The sequence below is a fragment of the Sceloporus occidentalis genome, unplaced genomic scaffold (genome assembly GCF_023333645.1).
Source record: "Sceloporus occidentalis isolate IW3139 unplaced genomic scaffold, rSceOcc1.0.p SCAF_62, whole genome shotgun sequence".
Lineage (NCBI taxonomy): Eukaryota > Metazoa > Chordata > Lepidosauria > Squamata > Phrynosomatidae > Sceloporus > Sceloporus occidentalis.
The window spans coordinates 4503956-4523677 of NW_028317042.1; the positions used below are offsets into that span (position 1 = coordinate 4503956).

Here is a 19722-nt window from a genome sequence, read left to right on the forward strand (position 1 = left end):
CTCAAAGGCTACAAACATGGTTCTTAATTGCATGAGAACAGGTGACTCAATCAATTAAAAATAATAACTGAAAACAGTCTAAACCAAAAGAGTTTTATCTAGCTTGTATTGTTATCACTCAGAAACCTGGTATACATTTATCTGATTAATAATGTGACAGATAAAAGAAACACGCAGCTGGTGTTTCTATAAACTCATATTTAAGTTGTTAAAATAAATATGTGTGGCATACGGTTGTGTGAAATCATCTAGCTGCATTAGCCAAAGAGATTCCCTGCTTTCTTTGGCGCCAGCCTGGCCAGGCATAACTTGCCCTACAGTGAGTTTTATATTATATTATATTATATATTTTTTTTTTCCCCCGAATTTATCATTTTAATTATTTATCCCTTGGTCTTATTTATACATACGATCCTTTTTTTGTATGTTTTCTTTTTGTTCTGTATGGACTCCCTAATATATGTTTATTTCCTTTATTTATATTATATTAATAAATTATATATATATTTTTATATTTACACTTTCTTTGAGCGCTGTCTTTCTTTAGTTAATTTTCAAAGCGATTCCTTGTCTGAAATGTGTTGTGTTCTTGGCTTTTATCCTAGAATGGAACAAACTCAATTCCTTCTGCTTTTTGGATAGAATTCAATATCAAAGAAGGGCAGTTTGAAACTATGTAGACAGATGGCAAAGTCCAGGACAGAACTGGCACCTTTTGGCCTAGGGGGGTAAACAGAATTCACTGACCTACGGTAATCTCTTAGAACCACGTGCATAAATGTAAAAAAAACAAACATGCATGTAAACACAGGGCAGTAATGAAATGTGAAAAGTAGAAAAGGCCAACTGCTTTTTGAATGAGCTAAATAAGTTTATTAAAACCACCTCTAGCTTATGATTTTTGTTGATCAATCAATGTAACTGGTTGGCAATGTTCATGGTACGCATGCTAAAATCTGCGTCACAATTAGCATTATTTCATCAATTTCCTGTCCTGTCCGAAACTTGGCCTGGGGAGGTTCCAGGAGTTAAAGGTCTCTATTCTCTATTGGTCGCCAGGACCGAGCTCCTCTGGCATCAACCAATGAAGTCAAAAACCACTTGGGGGCGCTCATGTAAAACAAAAAGGGGAAAAAAACAACCACAATAGTGTAGAATGTAAGGGAATAAAACTGTGTATTAAGTGTTCATTACCCTCACAAAGGTATTGAATATTTAGCGCACGTCTCAATATCTTGTCTTGCAATCTCTGAAAAATGTGCAAAGGGAGATAAAGATAAAGAGGTAAATAAATAGTTGAACTCACAGAGTGTTATTGCACATAAAACATGTGCAAAACAGCGCTCAGAGAGGGTATGATAACCCAATGATTCCCAAAGGATTCCTATATGTTTCCAGGAAGATTCTTGAACAGAGTCTTTAGAGGCAAGGTTTCAACATTACAGCAATTACCTTGGTATTTTTTAACAATTAAAAACAGTAATAGTAATCTTATTGACGAGCTTAGGGTTTCTCCTCTCAGGTTCAAAGGGTGAAGGGGCAGATTCTCAGGGTCACACAGTGTGGGTCTTCCTATTCTACTATGTTGGCAGACTCCCAATTGGTGCTTTTGCTACTAGTATGTTATGGTTGATATCCCTGCTTGAATGCAGGTGACTTAATTAAGTGTATATTTGAAATAATAACAAGTCAAGGTTTCCATGATGGCCAATATTTGAGCCATTTGGGTGACATATTTGGCGAGTTACTACATAGAATCTTCATGGGTTATTGAAGGGGTAATATCTCAACCGTTTTAAGGGCAGCTCATTTAGAAAGTTCCCAGGGATGCAAACCACCTAAGGCTTGCATTTCTTTATTCGGTTCATGGGAGTGTTTCAGGAATAATTGGTTTGCAAGCAAGAGGTATTGTGTCAGCAATATGGCACAATGTCTTAGAAGGAGTTTGTTTCCTAATGTTAAGGATCTTTTCATCTCCTGAACCAACCTTACAAAGACTGTTTAGGCCAATCAGCAACTAAACAATAGGGGAGAGCTAACTTAAAAAGGCATAATAATCATACCTTAGAACTTGACCATGCCTGAAGCTTTGGGGTGGACCTGGCAACAGACAATGCCAATGTTAGCTTAGATACCCTCAAGTGGGTGAGGAGTAGGAAGGAAATTGGGTGGGAGGGCATGGCTTAACATGACTCCAGTACCTGGAGAAAAGAGGAACATGACCCGGAGAGCCAGAGAAGCAGAGCTTCACCTCGGGTCTCTAGGTCCCACGGGGAAAGTTCCCAAGTATAGTACTAATAATCATGCAGGTCCTAAGAACAGAAAGTTAAAATTAGAGTAACAAAGGATCACGTTGAGGCTTTTAGAAGTAGAGAGAATGAAAAGGAGATTCAGGGGCATTGTGGCTGGGATGCTTAAGAGTGGCTTTCACATTGCGGTGCTTGGGGCAGCTGCCCCCTCTGTGGAAGTTATGGCCCTGGTTAAAATGACTTGACCAATTTTAGATACAAAGGGTGTTTTTATTTATGTAATTTACCGTTTTGCTACAATGCTGACATTTTTGCAGAAAATTTAGAATATAAAATTAAAATATATTAATTATGTCTCAAATCACTTGCCTCTCAGATCTGTATGTTACTATCATACTTGGGAACTTACTAGCGTAGGCTACCTAGAGGTCTCCCTCTCCCGGGGAGGTGGCTTTGTAGGGGGACAGGGCTAGATATCAGAGGTGTAGCTAGCCATGCCTGGGGCAGGGATGAACTAGTCCTGGAAGACAGAAGATATGAGATGTGTCGGCTGCTGTGTGAGCCATGTGTTCATATATTCATGTTGTTGTGATGGAATAGAGGACCTTGTGTATCTTTGGGGGGTTATTTGCTATACATGTCTGCAATCAGGATGTATGTTAATACATTTTGGTGGCGTGATGAGATCACATCAGCGTACATATCTGATGTATGTATTAATTTATAATTAATCTATTTACTATATTAAGGTTATCAGCAGTCAAATTGTCTCAAAGTGTGTAGTGGGAGCAGGTTCATTTTGAAAGAGTTTATGTGATCCAACCAAGATATCTCAAACTTTGTCCATCCGTTAAGATCCTCTTGGATTTTCTGCCAGATGTGTGAGATGAGAAGTTGGTCTGAAAATGTTCAGATCTTGACAGATAGCTGAAGCCAATGGTTCCATTGCTACGGTGAAAAGATAGTCCTTGAAAGTCTTAAATGGGCAAAGGGTGGGAGGTAAAGTAGGTAAACAGGTAGTGGGTATGGTCAATCAATGCTCCCCTTCCCAGAGAAAGAGGAAAATGACCCAGAAAGATGTCTCAAATAAATAAAGAGAGGGAGGGTGGGACAAACACACGGGGTAAGATGGCAGAACAAATTGTCTCTCACAGCAGTTTTGCTAATATTGTTGGATCTTAGAGGGCAGGATGGAGTATATTTGCTGATAAGGGAGGATAGGTAGAGGGGAGCGGTGTTAGGGGCACAGTGTAAACTGGACCCCCAGTCTTCCTCTTATGAGGCTACGCTACCCATTTGCAACCCCTTCCTCCTCCCCCCGGAAAAAAAATCTAAAGATGGCCCGAATCTTCTAGGTCCTCCTCTGAGGAGGACCACTGAAGTCTTCAATGGAGTGGCAGTCAAAAGCCATAACCCACCCTTCACCACCACCAAAAACCGAGTCTTTGGGGATTCTTTTTTTAAAGAAGTTCATCTGTTTCTATATGCATTACTGTAAAAGGATTCGGTCTTGTTACTGTTTTTGGTTACATGTGTTTCAAGCTGTGTCTGCCTGCCAGCACACATAGCACTGTTGGTGGGTAATGTTTTTCCTTCGTCCTTGAGCCGTTGTCTTCGCCTGGCAATTAGATTCAAAATGTAGGCTGTTTGCCAATCACGGTACTTCCCCGACTATGTATCTAATTGTTGTTTTGTTTAAATGTCTCTGTCTTACCCCAATGTGCGGCCCCCGTTCTTACTGCATATAGTCCTCCACTGTTTGTCCAAACCGATTGGTCGCCATGCTCCAGGTACTTACCACCCATTGGCTAGAAATACTGACAGATAATTCAGTTTGCTTTCTGTATTTGTTTCGCCCGATCACACTGTCCTTACTACCCAGAAGACCCATTTTGCCCAATAAAGTGTGTTCTTGTATTGAATTCTTTGTGACCTGGTTCCTGGAGCTATATTTCACTCACAGTGTGTCCAGGGACCCTCTAGTCTACCTGGAGGGTCCCAGTTACTGTGACTTTTAGGGCTGTAGAACACTGTGAGCCCTAAACATTTGGAACTCCTACAAAAAGGGATATTGAGTAGGACAAAAGGGTTTGGGTGACCTTCTTACCTAAAATTGGGTACTTGTTAGGCAATAATAACACATAGTATTTCACTGTTGACTGTCAAGTCCTCCCACAGCATATGTTTTTGGGATCTCTTCAAATGACCTCCTTTAAAGACCCAAACCTTAATCAGTCCGTGGTTTTGTATTAGATGCAGGATGGATGTATGCCTGATGTATGATTTAATTAATTCACTGTATTAACCATTACCACTTCTGCTGGGAGGCCCCCTTATCTACTACCCTCTCAGAAACGGAAAACTTCCTAACATTCCATCTGAGCCTCTGAACCTCTAGTTTTAAACTATGGTCTAACGTTTCAAATATTGTATTTGTTTCTGTCACACCTCCCCTCTCTCTTTCAATGTACATAGTAAGATAGACGCTGCGACTTGGGAGCTTGTTCTCCGCTCTGATAGGGTTAAACCAGTTCACGCTTACCCGGCAGCCAAAGCGCATCTGTGCATGAAAATATTTTCTGTAGCTGGAAATGAAAGAAATCTTAAGAAAGACTTTCTAAATAATATTAAATAAAATACAGTAAGTAGTATGCACAGATCCATAATAATTAAGATTACAGTTTTCCGTATAAAAGGAGAATAAAAACACAGAAAATGAAATTTTTTATTTATAGAGCGCCCACAATGTATGCAGCGCTTCTTACAGTACATACATTCAAAGAGTAAGACAAACCGTTACATTAGGTAAAGCTTACAATTTCTTTTTTTTTTAGCGTATCACCCTTGGTTTGGATCCATGCAGTCTTTCTGCTTCTCAGGGTATACTTTGGCCCTTCCCCCCCCTTATAAGTCACTTTTTTGATCTGTCAGAAGCAGTTGGGCTGCAGCCTTGTGACATCACTCTGACGGCACCGGCAGCTGCTTCTGCAGTGTGGGAGGGCAGTCTCTTCTTTCTCTTCTTCTCCTCTCTAGGGTTGTGAAAGGTTCCCTGTATAAGGAATCCTGCAGCCTTCAAGAGTTCCACTTCTCCCTGCGTCTCGCTTAGTGACCTACCCCAGAAACAAAAGTAAGTAACAGTCGAATGCTTTGTCGCGTTACATTACATTACAGACACGCTGGCACGGTGCCTCGGCATCGTATAATCTAGAATTTTAACCGGTTGTTTGACCATACATAGTTAAACTATTTACGTTAACTGCATATGTACCAAGCAGAGCAAAAAAAATATCCTAACTCGGAACATATGTTAATGTGGATTTCCCTGAATTCCATTACAAATGTGTATGCGATAACTGGAAATGTACATTTTATGTCATACTGTTACATCGGGCGTGATTGCACCATTTTTAGCATTTTGCACCCGAATTACTCTTCATACATGACCATCGATATTTGTTTGTACTACGGCAGTCTGTATCTCCCATGATGCTTTTAACAGATTAAAGACTCACGCGAGTCGCATTGTGGTTACGTATTTCTGTTCACTGCAATGATAAGAGCTTTGTTTGCAGAGTGGAGAAACTACAAGAAACCGTTAATTATCATTTTGTGTTTATGACAAAAGAATATATAAGACAGCCCCCATCTGGCAGATTTTTGACCGGTCCTATAGCAAGAATTGTTTCGTCTGCCACGATGGATAACGGTGAACCTCCGAACCTATAGTGATACAGACTAGGTGTGTCACCACTCCTGTACTGGAAAGCCTTCAAAGAGAATTCAAGAGCCTGTGCCAACATTGTCGTTGACATTGTCGGCAGTTTTTGTATGCATTCTATGAATTTTTTTTTTATTTGTGAGGTCACCCGTCTACTCTCACTTGATTTTTGTTGAGGAAAGACCAAAATGTTAACGCAGAGAGAGCTGGACTCAAGGAGCAGTTGTGATCACCGTCGATGCAGTCAATTGATGCAAATTGGGGTGTGGCATTCGGTAGAAATAAAAAAAAAAAAACTACCAAGCTGGATTTTTTTTCTGTTAACCATTTCATTTTGTAAATTGTGTTCAGGAACGATTGTATAACAACTGTGTTACTTGATCCTTATCTGCAGGACCCTGGTATAGATGATCAGGTTATGTCCTTGTGAATCTGGATGACCTGAAGTCAAGTTTATTGGCTCTGTTTAATGGTGCTGGTCCATCTACTTTTTGGAATTTAACTCCTTTGTAACTAATAGAAGCATCATTCCTAGTATTGCTGACTGCTGAAACGTGTTTGTAAAATCTGGAGGAGAAGCCTGTCTTGATTATCAGTCTGTTAGCAATAGCTTGTAGCCCTCTACACTTGTTAAAATGCTGACTTTAGACATTTTGGGCTTGTTTTTAGGGGTTGTTGTGTTTCCAATACTGGTGCAGTGGGGAAAGGGTGGTGCAGTCGCCATGGAAACTAATAGAATGGTCATGCTGATTGTTCCATTTTACTGTTTTGCACTATAATTAATCCTTATGGATAATTCCCAATAATTTTCTCTTAAAATGGTCTTCCAAAGTGAAATCCTTAACTCCATAGATAAATAACAGACAGTGTACCAGTTTCTGTGTTCTACTATAGACTCATTTTCATTCAGAAGGATCACCTCAACCCAGCACAGAAGTCACACCAAAGAGTGCAGATCTTTGTAGTATATTCATACAGACAGATGATTCTTTCTGACCTGCTAAACCTTTGGTGTTGCCATCTCTATTCATGCAAAGACAGTCAGCAGAACCACATTGTTGGGTGTGCCTTGCGGGCAGAGAAATTGAGATGAATAATATAATATGTGCAGCAGAGAACATTCCTTCACTGTTAACCTTTCTACGGCTTGGTATCTTTCACCCACTTGAAGAGATTCCATAAATAGTGTCACATAGAGGAGGAAGATTCTCCAGTTGTTGTTCCATGGAACCTATTGACTTAATTCCCTAAAACACTGTATGTCTCTGTGAATATGAAGGCACCAACAGAAGAACCTCTAAAGGAAAGGCTTAATGATTTGTCCTGATCTTACAAACCTGGCACACCTATAGCCAAACCTCAAAACCAAAAAACATGTTTCAAATAGACTCAAATTATATTTAAACTCTATTTATCAGGCAATACTCATCCCCTTGTTTATGTGTCCCCAAAAGACTGGGTTCCATCAATTATGCAGCCCTTCTCCCATAACCACATGGGGATTGGTTAGTATTGCCAACCACCTATAGAGGAGATATTGAGATGTTTTATGTTCCAGTATGGTGACATATGACCAATATAACCATTCCTTGCTTCCAAAGACTAATATTAAAACCCTTAGAATCTTAGCTGCATTGATCCTCCAGTCTACGGAGCATGGACCATAGATGATGACTCATCATAGAGTATGGCTTGTTGTTTTTAGTATACAAGGTACTGGTGGAATTTTCACACATACATTTTGAACTTTTTTCATTCATACATACATTTTGAACTTTTGTGTTTCGAAATTGATCCAGATTTGCTTTGAGAAATATTGGCCCAACTGATGTTTATTTGAGGCAGTAAGTGAAGTGTCTTTTAATGAAGGCCAGGCCAGAACTTAGCTTTAGTACTAATCTTCACAGAACACTGCATGGCGCACTTATGGGTCTTTCCCTAAACTGCGGGAAGCCTAATATTAAAAAATAAGAATATCTAAGGAAGAAACACACCAAACATGCCTAACAACTCAAAACATCTAAATCACAAGGAAAATCTCCTGGTGAGTTCTCTTTGCTTGGATCTCCAATAGGGTTATACACACACATCTATCTATCTATCTATCTATCTATCTATCTATATATATATATATATATATATATATATATATATATATAGATGAAAACCCAAAAGTTGGTTTGTTCGTATATCATCATTTTACAGAAATCTAAGCCTTTCGCTGGTGTTTGTGTTGTGAACGTGATATAAACACCCCTGCGTGTATATGTGGAATAATCAGTAGTGAGTGGATCCCATTCATGGTTCACTTTCTCTCCTGAAAGGACACTTTCATGAGCCTTTTCCAGGAGTACATTATGTATGGAAAAATATTTCAGTAATCGTTAGGGTATAAAAATAGCTCCCTGTTCAACCATCGCTGCTCTGCTTTTAATTCATGATCGAGTCTGTGAGCTGCTGTGAGTCTGCAAAATGGAGAACGTCGTATACGAGCAAGACTCATATATCAGATGTTAGCGTATAATAAACTCCTTCCGAGCCAACTCCCTACAGAGGCTTCAATTCTTATCTGCATTCCAGTTTTCAAGCGATTGCTGCCGTACGGAGTTGTGATTGCGGGCCCCCTCTTGCCACGCCGTTCCTTAATATACCCCCTGGCATGGATTGCAAAATGGCCCTTGTTTCCAATATCCGGATTTAGCTGTAAAGAAATGCCGTCCTTTATTCATATATATAACAAAATCACACGTTTTCCTTAGTGATCATTATGAAGATAATAACATATAAAATAATATAACATTTTAATGAACAGATTATCTGTCTTTATTTCTTTACATTTTCTTGAACAAAAAGTGGACAATTTTACAAATCAAAACGGTTTAATGAATCTGCTGATGTGTTTTGAGGTCACTGCATGTTTCAGCCAATAGGAGTGCAGGAAATGACATAAATATGTTGTATTGTATGTATGATATCAGCGGATGGAAAAATACATATATTTCCTAACTATATGTGAAACCTCGTTGTTGGGCGGCTGGATATTAACCTCAAAGGAAGCCATCAAGTTGGGACATCATGTTGATCAAGTCCCTTAAATGTGTATTTATTATATTTAAATTTAACATAAAATCAACTTATTTTGCACACTTTGTAAAAAAAACTAATCAGAACTGGGTTAGAGCAGCAGATCATCCATTCATCCTCCATGGAGTTTTGGGCAACCCTGACAGGGGCCTAAGTTATATTATTCCCATTGTAGAGCACTGCAGAATTTGATAAATAAATTAATATAAACAATATAAATAATAATCATTAGCAAACCTACTTAATCGGCTACGTCCCTGGTGCATGATCAGAATAAAACACAACTTTTACATTGCTATTAATTATGCATAGATAGTCACAAGAAATGCTTTTTTAACCCTTTAGGTGCAAAAGTGGGTGAGCAAAAGAAACGTGACCCTGATATCAAGACAAATAAGTCCTTTTTGTTCCCCAAATATATATTATTTTTTTTTGAGAGAGACGTTTGCTTTATTTGCTGTTGGAATTTTTCGAAAAATAGGTTTATCTACTGAGATATATCTTGCTTTCTGTATCCAACAGCTGGTGGGCTACAGACATCATCAGCGCGTCCCTCAGCGCCTCCACTGAGACAAGACCCTGATAGAGCGAGTCCTTGTTTTAATTCCCATATCAATGTTTTTTCTGAAGGTTTCATCGCGTATAAACACAGAATTATTTTAAGACTTTGTTCAGTTTCTGTAGGAATAACCTATCCCTGCTTGTATGTGTGTCACATGACAATTATGCGTTCCCTGAAAATTTACAAATAAAGCACATTTTTGTTAATGATTCAGAGTAATTTATGGAAAGGATCTGGACGTTCAGCATTAGTAGGAATAGCATTAGTAGGTAGCTCAGTAATCAAATCAAATAGTTTTTTGTTTTTTTTTACTGCTGTGGTGGGGGGGAAGTCAAAGCCGCTGCTTGACTGCACAATGGATGATACGTTAAATATTTAATTTGCTCTTGCAGGCTTGCTTTGTGTGCTTGTCTCTTACACTCAGCTGCTCAGAACTATCAGGGCTGGTTCTGCTGGACACCTGTTCTGTTCAAGGGGGGGCGGAAGAGGGCTGCAAGAAAAATAAAATTGTCCGGTGTAACAGTTGCAGGACGTATTTGGCCAGGGGTTGCGTTAAATTATTTATTTAAAATAGTAATTTATTTACATATGGTACAACAGAAAATTACCTTAAATGTAGGACTTGAGCTACCTTCCTTTCTCTTTTGATCTATACATGTTGTTGAAGGGCTGTTAACACTTCTGATTTATTTTTTTTATTTAAGATTTGTTATTTAAGTCTATTTAACCCCTGAGTGCCGTGGGGCCGGCACATTTGTTTCCCAGTGAGAGGCCAGGTTTTCATAGTTTTGTTATAGGTATAGTTAGGTAGTTTGTAACTAATAGAGATGATAATGATAATAACCTAGCAAAACCTTTTTGTTTTCAGTCCAGTTAGAAACATTTAATTCAATGGCGGAAAAGAAACATTCTGCTGATTTAATTTGCCCATTTTCCTGGACCCAATTTTTTAATCAGACTATTGGTCTAGATTCAGGATAGATTTATGCCTATCCCATGCATGAATACATTTAAGTCAATATAGTGAAATAATTTAGTGTGGTTAAGTTGATCTCTTCATAGATACCTAGTTTAGGGCAAACCGAGCCTAACAATCCTAAAAGCAGCAATCAGACTTTAATTTCACACTTTTTATTGAGGAAGAAGCAGCTGATCAGCATAACTGGGAACTCTCTGGGATCGGCACAGGGTCTCCTGGTGAAACACTGTTTCCCCAGGTCTGTCCTCTTTCCCCTTTTGGAAAGGGGAGCAGTGTTTAGCTAGGCCCAGTTCCCCTCCCATTTCCAACCCATATAATGGCCCTCTTGTGGCTGGCGACACCCTCCGTGTGGCTGACGACACCCTTCGTGTGGCTAGCCCCAGCCTCTTGTGTGTCTAGCACTACCCCCTTGTATAGCTTCTCAGAAGGACAGCTCTGGGTAGCCTACCCTGGGATGTTCCCAGGTATGCCAGTAGGTCTAAGACATTATAGAAGACACCAAGAGTGCTCTGTCCTGCATTTACAACATTAGGTCTTACATTTTCTTTCCTTAAAATTATATAATATGCTGTATGGTATAGCTAGACTTGATCTATAGCTCAGTTTGGGCCTTATATTACCAGCATTGAGATCTGTCCAAAACTTTTTCTACGTATATATAATATACAATAGGGTTTCCAGGAAATTGTCTGAGTCTCAGCCAAGGCGATTGTCTGCTCACTGAATTTTCCAGATGCCGAATAATATTCCATAAAAGGATTTAGCAGCGAGTTGAATGAGGCTGGAGAAGGGAGGGGGATTTCAATCGAGTAGAGTTTGGATAGAGGTCACTAAAAACTTTTGCTTCTAGGGGGCAAGGATGGAAAACACAAATCAGATATTTTTGTTAATAGATTTGTATGACCATAGCACAATTGTATTAACATGAGTATTTCAGCTAACCGTGTTACATTTCCTAGTTTGTGCTGACAGTAGGTGGCTAATATGATTGGTGGAGGCAGATATGATGTCAGACTTGGATAATACAAATGTGAATAAAAACATCTTTGACTCGTTAAACCGCATGGTTTACATATATGGAACATAAAGAAAGCCCTCAAAGAGAAGGGAGGAAGGGTCCAAGCTTGGCTACAATTTACACTAATACCTCAATATGTTGAGCCGGCTCTCTCAGCTATAAGTATACCTGCCCACATTGTTCACAACATTGTGTCTCTTGAGTAGAACTGATGAGCACATGAAGTATATTAAGATTTAAGTATCTATTCTCCCAAACACCTTAACCAATGATGAATACCTTGATATGCATTGACCTGCCGAAAGAGGAAATCAAATTTGTGACCTGTTAAAAGCACTGCGTTTCCAGAGCTGAGGCGTACTGATGCCTGCTCTCTCCAAAATTAGCGTTAGCCAATCATTATCTGGAAATCTCATGCGAGCCAGCACTGGAGGTGTATATCCATGTATGCTGGAGGGGTGGAAGATGCTTAGAAGATGATACTCAGGTCTGAAGTGTCCGTACGCTGGCTGTACCTTTAACATTTTTAATTATCAATTAGATTTGTAAAATGATACAAATAACTTATAATGACTGTATTTTATTTTTGCAGGTCTCCTTTTACCCGGTGACTGAACCGTGAGCATCATGTCATTCAAGGTAAAAGTAACATTGCGTTTGACAGCAACTGTAAAAAGAAAAAAAGACGCTTAGCCAGCTGCTGTTTCTCGTTGTACCAATCATCATGCAAAGCAGACGACTGTGATTTGATATGAGTTGTCTATGGAGGCATAATGTATTCTCTGGAATAGAACACTTAAAGGGACACTCCAGTGCCCCATGGAGCCCAAATCAACAAAGGAAACAAATGAAAAAAACAGTTTAGTGTCCCTGACCGACCCACTAAAGTGACTTTAATATGCATTCTTCAAAAAAGAATGATGGCTTGAGCATCCGTTTAAAATTGAAGGAAAACGTATCCTATAAATTGGTTGTATCTGATATTACAGTTACAGTCATATGTGATCAATTTATTCTAAATGTATGTACAGTCGTGTGAAAAAGAAAGTTCACCCTCTTTGAATTCTATGGTTTTACATATTAGGACTAAACATTATTAGCAGGTCTAAACATTAGGTAAAAATAACCTGAGGTGAAAAACAACACATGATATATTATACCATGTCATGATTTATTCTACAAAAATAAAGCCAAAATGGAGAAGCCATGTGTGCAAAATTAAGTACACCCTTACTGCTTTCATAGGAATTAAGATGCTAAGTAGCAGGCAGGTGCTGATCTAAAGCCCTTGGTTAATTGATAATCAGCAAGTGTGACCACCTCTATAAAAGTCGAACGTTTAGCAGTTTGCTGGTCTGGAGTATTCAGGTGTGTTAACACAATGCCAAGGATGAAAGACATCAGCTACAATACCAAGGATGAAAGACATCAGCTATTTAGGAAGGATTATAAGGCTGTTTCCATAAAGTCCATCATTCTTCAGTGAGAAGGATTATTCAAAAGTGGAAAACAATTGCCAATCTCTCCAGGGGTTGATTTTCCCAGCAAATGCACCTCAGGTTCAGACCTTGCAATGCTCAGAGAAATAGCAGGAAAGAAAAGTTCAAAAAGGGTGTACTATCTTTTTCACACTACAAAAACTGCTATTCACAGCCTGGCTTCCAAATTGACTGAATAAGAAAAAAGTTGTCTACATCGCTCCAGTTTGTAACCATTGCACTTTTTTGTTGGAATCTCTTGGTTCTAAGAATGGAACATAATTAAGGCATACATATAATTGTAATTAGCATAATAAATATTCAGTGATAATTCTAGTAAAGGTTTCTAAGGTTTCATAATCCCCATATTATCTAGAGACCAGTGCCCTAAGATTTCACATACCCTGATTGTGGATCTACAAGCCCATGGGACACCAGCACCATGTTTTAAGCATGTAATTTAAAGCAGATCCTTCACTTTTCTGATTTTTTCCTACATTTTGAGGTTTGGATCAAGGCTTTTGCAGGGGGAAAAGAGACAAGAAAGGTGAAACTAGACATTTCCCGACACAGGATATATATATATATAAGGACTAGGAGGGGAGCCAAGATATGCAGGATATTTTATTTCCACTCAAGACGTGATATTTATAAGTTCCCAGACTAAAGAAGAATGAAGTATGAGTCAGAGTTGTGGGCAATCATATCTCTGCATTGCTGCAGTTAGATAAATAGCGCCCGCCGTGCTTGAAATTGCACAGACTTAACCCAGTGTGGTTTGCTACAAACAAGCGGTTTCCTGGAAGTATTAGTCTGGTTTTATCTGAATGCTTTTCTCTTTCTAATTTATAGTTATTGTTCACATAGTATATTTAGACTAAAGAGCCTCCTGGTGCACTTCCGCAGAAGACTTTAAAAGTCTAAACTGATCGTTAGAAAACCTTTTTGTGATTAGAAATGTCCTTGTTTTCCATGAAAACATCTAAGTGACCCCAAACCTTTGAACGGTAGTGGACATATATTATTTTTTTTACTTACTAAACATACCACCTATCTGTTAAAAGTCTACTGCTGGAGTCTTTTATGGTTCTGCTTATTCAGATGTTTTACACAGGGGCTGATGCCTAAATGTGTAAACAGTAGGTGTTCTATTGTTTACACATTTTAAGTATGAAACATTATTTTTAGGTGTTTTAGTAAAGTGAAAGTTTATTTTCTATGCAGACATAAATCCTAATTCATTTCACTTTTTTCATACTCACAAATATCTGATGACACCCTGAAAAAACACTTATGTAACATTCCTTCATTCAACAGAACTACCCCAGATCTGCCCCTGGTAAAATGGAACATGGGCTGCTGCCCCAGATTTGCTGCCCTACTCGGCCTTAACCCCAATACACACCACTGCCTATAACAAATCAATGCCAGATTTACCGTGGTGACCCAGAGAATCGGTTCTTCACCCCGAGACTCTGGGCAAAACCTGGAGATTTCCCAGGTATGGTGACTTCAGGTCTGCACACTGATATATTTATTGGGGTCTCTGTCCTAGGCCTGGCCAAGGGCACCAACCCAAACCTTCCTGAACCATTCTATGCCAATGGAGTCCTCCAAGTCGAGGATATGATGTGATATCTTGGTGCTTCACCATAGGTAGAGGGGGGTAAAAGTACTATGGGTGTCATACCTGCCGTGTCCGCCGCGGTCCCTCGCCGGTCTGCCGCTGGTGGGCGGCGCTTGCGCGCTGAAGCGCTCCCGTCCCCTCAGTGTGACGTGCCAGCGGCACGTACACTGAGAGGACGTGCCGCGGGCACGTCTTCTCGGTGTACTGTGCACGCGGCACGGACGGAGGGGCACGTCGATGCGGCGCGCCCACGGCGGACGCATGATAACATGCGAGCCGCCGTGGCACGCCCACGACGCGCCAGTGGTCATGAGCGAGCCGCCGCGACGAGTCGGCGGCACTCGCAGGGTTATGAGCGGGTTGCCGCGACTTGTTCGCGGGGCTCGACTTCGGCGGCATCTGCCGATGTGGCACACCCGCGGCGCTCGCGGGTGTAGCACCCGCAGATGCCGGTTTGTTTATTTATTGTTCGCGCCGACGCCATTAATGTGCGCCGGTCGCGATGACGTCTTCCTTTGTTGTTTCCCTTTGGTTGCTATGGTGTTTCCCGCCATTCTTCCTATTTAAACCCCCTGTCCCATTAGTTCATTGCCCGTTCAAAGAGTCACTGTTGTGTATCTCTGGGTTATCGTGAGTTATTCTGATTGATCTACGTGTCCCTGACCTTGGCTTTGTTTTCTGACTTCGATTCTGTGCTGCCTGCCCCGACTTTGGCTTGTATATTAACCTTGATCCTGTGCTGCCTGCCCCGACTTTGGCTTGTATATTAACCTTGATCCTGTGCTGCCTGCCCCGACTTCGGCTTGTATATTGACCTTGCTCCTGTGCTGCCTGCCTCGACTGTGGAACTTCCAATACCCGTTGTGCTGTGCTACGCTACCGTCTCTGCATTGTGGGTGCATAATCCGTGTTGTCCTAGGTCCCGCATAACACATTGAACGGGCCAAACATGGACCCCGCGGAGATGGCAAGTGTTCTCTCCCGTCAGGAGCTGCAAGAACAACTACTGACGTCTCATTCCTCCCAGCTGCAGTCGCTGTCGCAAAAAATGGACACCATGACAGAGTTGCTCCGGTCAATGGCGGCTGCACCGCCCACCAGGTCCCCTTTTGCACCAAGGGAACCCAGTCCCGATGAACAGGATCCTACAGCACGGTTACCACTCCCAGACAAATATTCGGGAGAACCCAAGGAATGCAGGGGATTCCTGAATCAATGCCTTCTGCACTTCCGGAACAATCCTCGGGTTTTTCGTTCACATGCCAAACGAGTTTCCTTCATCATCTCGTTACTTAAAGGCGAAGCATTACTTTGGGCCTCTCCCTTGATTGAGCAGGGGTCAGAGTTACTCGATGACTGTCCTGCCTTCATGGAAGCCCTGCGGTCTGTCTTTGACATGCCTGGCCGTAGAGAGACGGCAGAAGCCTTCTTGCTGGAGCTCCAGCAAGGACATAAGACTTTGGCCCAGTACACCATCGAATTCCGCACTCTGGCATGTGAGCTCAAATGGGATCCAGGGGCCTTGAGAGCAGCATACCGTAAAGGACTAAACGAGAGAATAAAGGATGCGCTCTTATTTCATGATCCACCATTCGACCTAGAGGAGTTCATCGCTCTGTGTCTTCGCGTCGATAAACGCATCCAAGAAAGGAACATAGAGAAAGAGAGAAACCGCAAGTCTCGTCCCTACATGCCTCAGTCCTCGCCTCTGCCACCACCGATCGTCCCCAGGTCTCCTACTGACGAACCCATGGAGATAGGCACCATCCGCCATCTCTCGGACACAGAAAAGACCCGAAGGAGGAACCTCGGCCTTTGTTTATACTGCGGACAAACAGGCCACCTCCTGCGTTCCTGTCCCGTACGTCCGGGAAACGAAAGGGCTTAGGGAGCAGTCGAGGAGAACCCCTAAGCGCGACTATTTCCACTCCTCCAAACCGCATGTTGCTTTCCATATCGCTTAGGTGGCACGACCACACTGTGGTCACCCAAGCGTTCATAGACTCTGGTGCGGCGGGAGTGTTCCTCGATGAACAATGGGCAGCACAACATCGCGTGCCCCTGCGTACTAAGAAAACACCCTCAGTCGTTACTACCGTAGACGGCACCCTGTTGGGTCCAGGCGTAGTCACCCGAGAGACCTCGCCCCTTACCATGTTCATCGGAGCTACCCACAAAGAAACCATTGTGTTCGAAATAATCCAGTCCCCGCATGCGCCTCTCATACTGGGCTACACTTGGCTGCAAACCCACAACCCACGTATCGATTGGCAAAGAGGAGAGATCTTGGCTTGGAGTCCCCGATGTCACCGTCTTTGTTCCGTTCCTTGTCGACGAGTAAACCTTGTCCTGGAAATCAAGCCAACAGATCCCAAACTCCTGGTACCCAAGCAGTATTGGGACTTCCTGGATGTTTTTTCCAAAAAACAAGCCGAACGACTACCTCCCCACAGGCCTTACGATTGTGCCATTGACTTGTTGCCTGACACCATGCCGCCTAGAGGGCGTACCTACCCGTTATCAGAACCAGAAAACGAAGCACTGGAACAATACATAAAGGAGAGCCTGGAAAAAGGGTTCATACGGCCCTCCTCTTCACCTGCTGGTGCCGGCTTCTTCTTTGTGTCCAAAAAGGAAGGATCGCTTCGACCTTGTATTGACTACCGAGGTCTTAATCGCATCACCGTAAAAAATCGTTACCCCCTTCCTTTGATCACGGAAATCTATGACCGGTTGAAAGGAGCCACGATTTTCACAAAACTGGACTTGAGGGGAGCCTATAACCTGATCCGCATAAAGGAGAACGACAAATGGAAAACCGCGTTCAATACGCGATTCGGCCACTACGAGTACAGAGTCATGCCCTTTGGTCTCTGCAATGCGCCAGCGGTGTTCCAGGCGTTTGTCAATGACGTGTTCCGAGACATGCTACTCACGCACGTAATCGTATACCTCGATGACATCCTCGTGTTTTCGCCCAATAACGACATCCATCGTAAGCATCTCCGTTCCGTACTGCAGAGACTACGCGAAAATGGCTTACATGCGAAAGCCGAGAAATGCGTATTCGAACAACACAGCCTTCCCTTTCTGGGATATATCATCTCTGGCAAGGGATTGGAGATGGACCCTGCGAAACTGACGGCTATCACGGACTGGCCGATTCCGCGAACCGTGAAAGCGGTCCAGCGGTTTCTGGGTTTCGCGAACTACTACCGGCGATTCATCCGGAACTATGCCAGTATCGCAGCTCCCATCACCGCTTTTACTAAAAAAGGAGCAAACCCCAAGGTCTGGTCCAGCGAGGCCATAAAGGCGTTCCACCTGCTCAAACGAGCGTTCATCTCAGCCCCTGTACTACAACGCCCGGATCCTGCCCTTCAGTATATTCTGGAGGTGGATGCATCAGAGAACGGTGCGGGGGCTGTCCTGTCTCAACGTCATCCGACTACTTCCAAATGCCTTCCTTGCGCCTTCTTCTCGAAGAGCTTTTCCTCTGCCGAACGCAATTACGACGTTGGGAACAGGGAGCTGCTAGCAGTGAAACTCGCCTTGGAAGAGTGGCGACATCTCCTCGAAGGAACTAAACAACCCGTCGTGGTCATGACAGACCATAAAAACTTACAATACATAGAAAGTGCACGGCGAATGAATCCACGACAAGCGAGATGGGCACTGTTCTTCACCAGATTTAACTACGTGATGACCTACAGACCCGGCTCACAAAACAAAAAAGCAGATGCTCTCTCTCGACAGTTCGACTGTCACCACGACTCCCAACAAGAAGAACCCATCATTCCACAAAAACGCATCCTTTCCTTTCTGTCCTCTGCCGTTATGGCTAAGATCCGTATACAACAGGCCCACATCACCGCGTCTCAAAGACCCCCTGCGGGACGTCTATTCGTGCCACAACGCTTTCGCACCGCTGTCCTGCGTTGGGGACATAACTCGTCACTTGCTGGTCACCCCGGCACGCGTAAAACGGATTTCCTTTTACGGCAAACGTTCTGGTGGCCTTCCTTGTCTCATGACGTCAACGCGTTCATAGCCGCCTGTCCCCAGTGCTCTCGTCACAAGACACCACACTCCCGTCCCCACGGCCTGTTGTTACCTCTCCCTGTGCCTAGGACGCCCTGGACTCATATTTCCATGGATTTTATAGTAGACCTCCCTGTCTCACGAGGACACACCACCATACTCGTGGTAGTGGACAGGTTCTCCAAACAGGCTCATTTTGTCGCGCTACCCCGACTTCCCACAGCAGCACAACTGGCAGACGTCTTTATACGAGAGGTGGCTCGGTTGCATGGTCTTCCCCTACACGTGGTCTCAGACAGAGGTCCACAATTTATTTCCCGGTACTGGCAAGCCCTCTGTCATGGACTGGGCATTCGCATGCACCTCACGTCTGCCTACCATCCTCAATCCAACGGGCAAACGGAGCGTACCAATCGAACCCTTAAGCAATATTTGCGTATGTACATCAACGACAGGCAAGACAACTGGTCTTCCCTCCTGCCCTTGGCCGAGATGACCTATAACAATTCCCTGCACACTGCCTTACAGTGTTCTCCCTTTTTTGCTGCTTTAGGGTACCACCCTGTCGTCCTACCTCCTCCTTCCTCATCTCGTGGTGGAGGCTTACCGGCAGTGGAGAAACGGGTCTCCGACCTGCGGGCTCATTGGAGGAGGCTGGGTGCACAATTGGCTAAAGCTCAGGCTCGCGGCAAGAAAGCTGCCGACAAGGGACGCGCTCCTTCCCCTCGTTATAAAGCCGGTGACTATGTGTGGTTATCCACCAAGCACATCTCCCTTCGTCAGCCCTGCCGGTCCCTGGGTCCCCGATATGTAGGTCCCTTTCGTATCCTCAAGCGGGTGAACGAGGTTGCTATGTCCCTTGCTCTACCGCCATCTATGAGGATCCCCAATACCTTCCATGTCTCCCTTCTGAAGCCGTGTGTTGCCCCCCGTATCTCTATTGCTCGTCGCCCTGCTCCTGTTCTC

The 19722-nt window shown here is 42.8% G+C and overlaps 1 protein-coding gene across 1 annotated transcript in view; it reads left to right on the forward strand.

Annotated features, from left to right (window-relative positions):
• Positions 1-17205: 17205 nt before the first annotated feature.
• The window catches only part of LOC149287332 (annexin A6-like), a 29382-nt gene continuing 26865 nt past the window's right edge, over positions 17206-19722 (forward strand). Inside the window, exon 1 of the mRNA XM_089492966.1 lies at positions 17206-17231. Coding sequence (XP_089349092.1) covers positions 17206-17231 — 26 coding nt within the window. The remainder of the gene's footprint in view (positions 17232-19722) is intronic.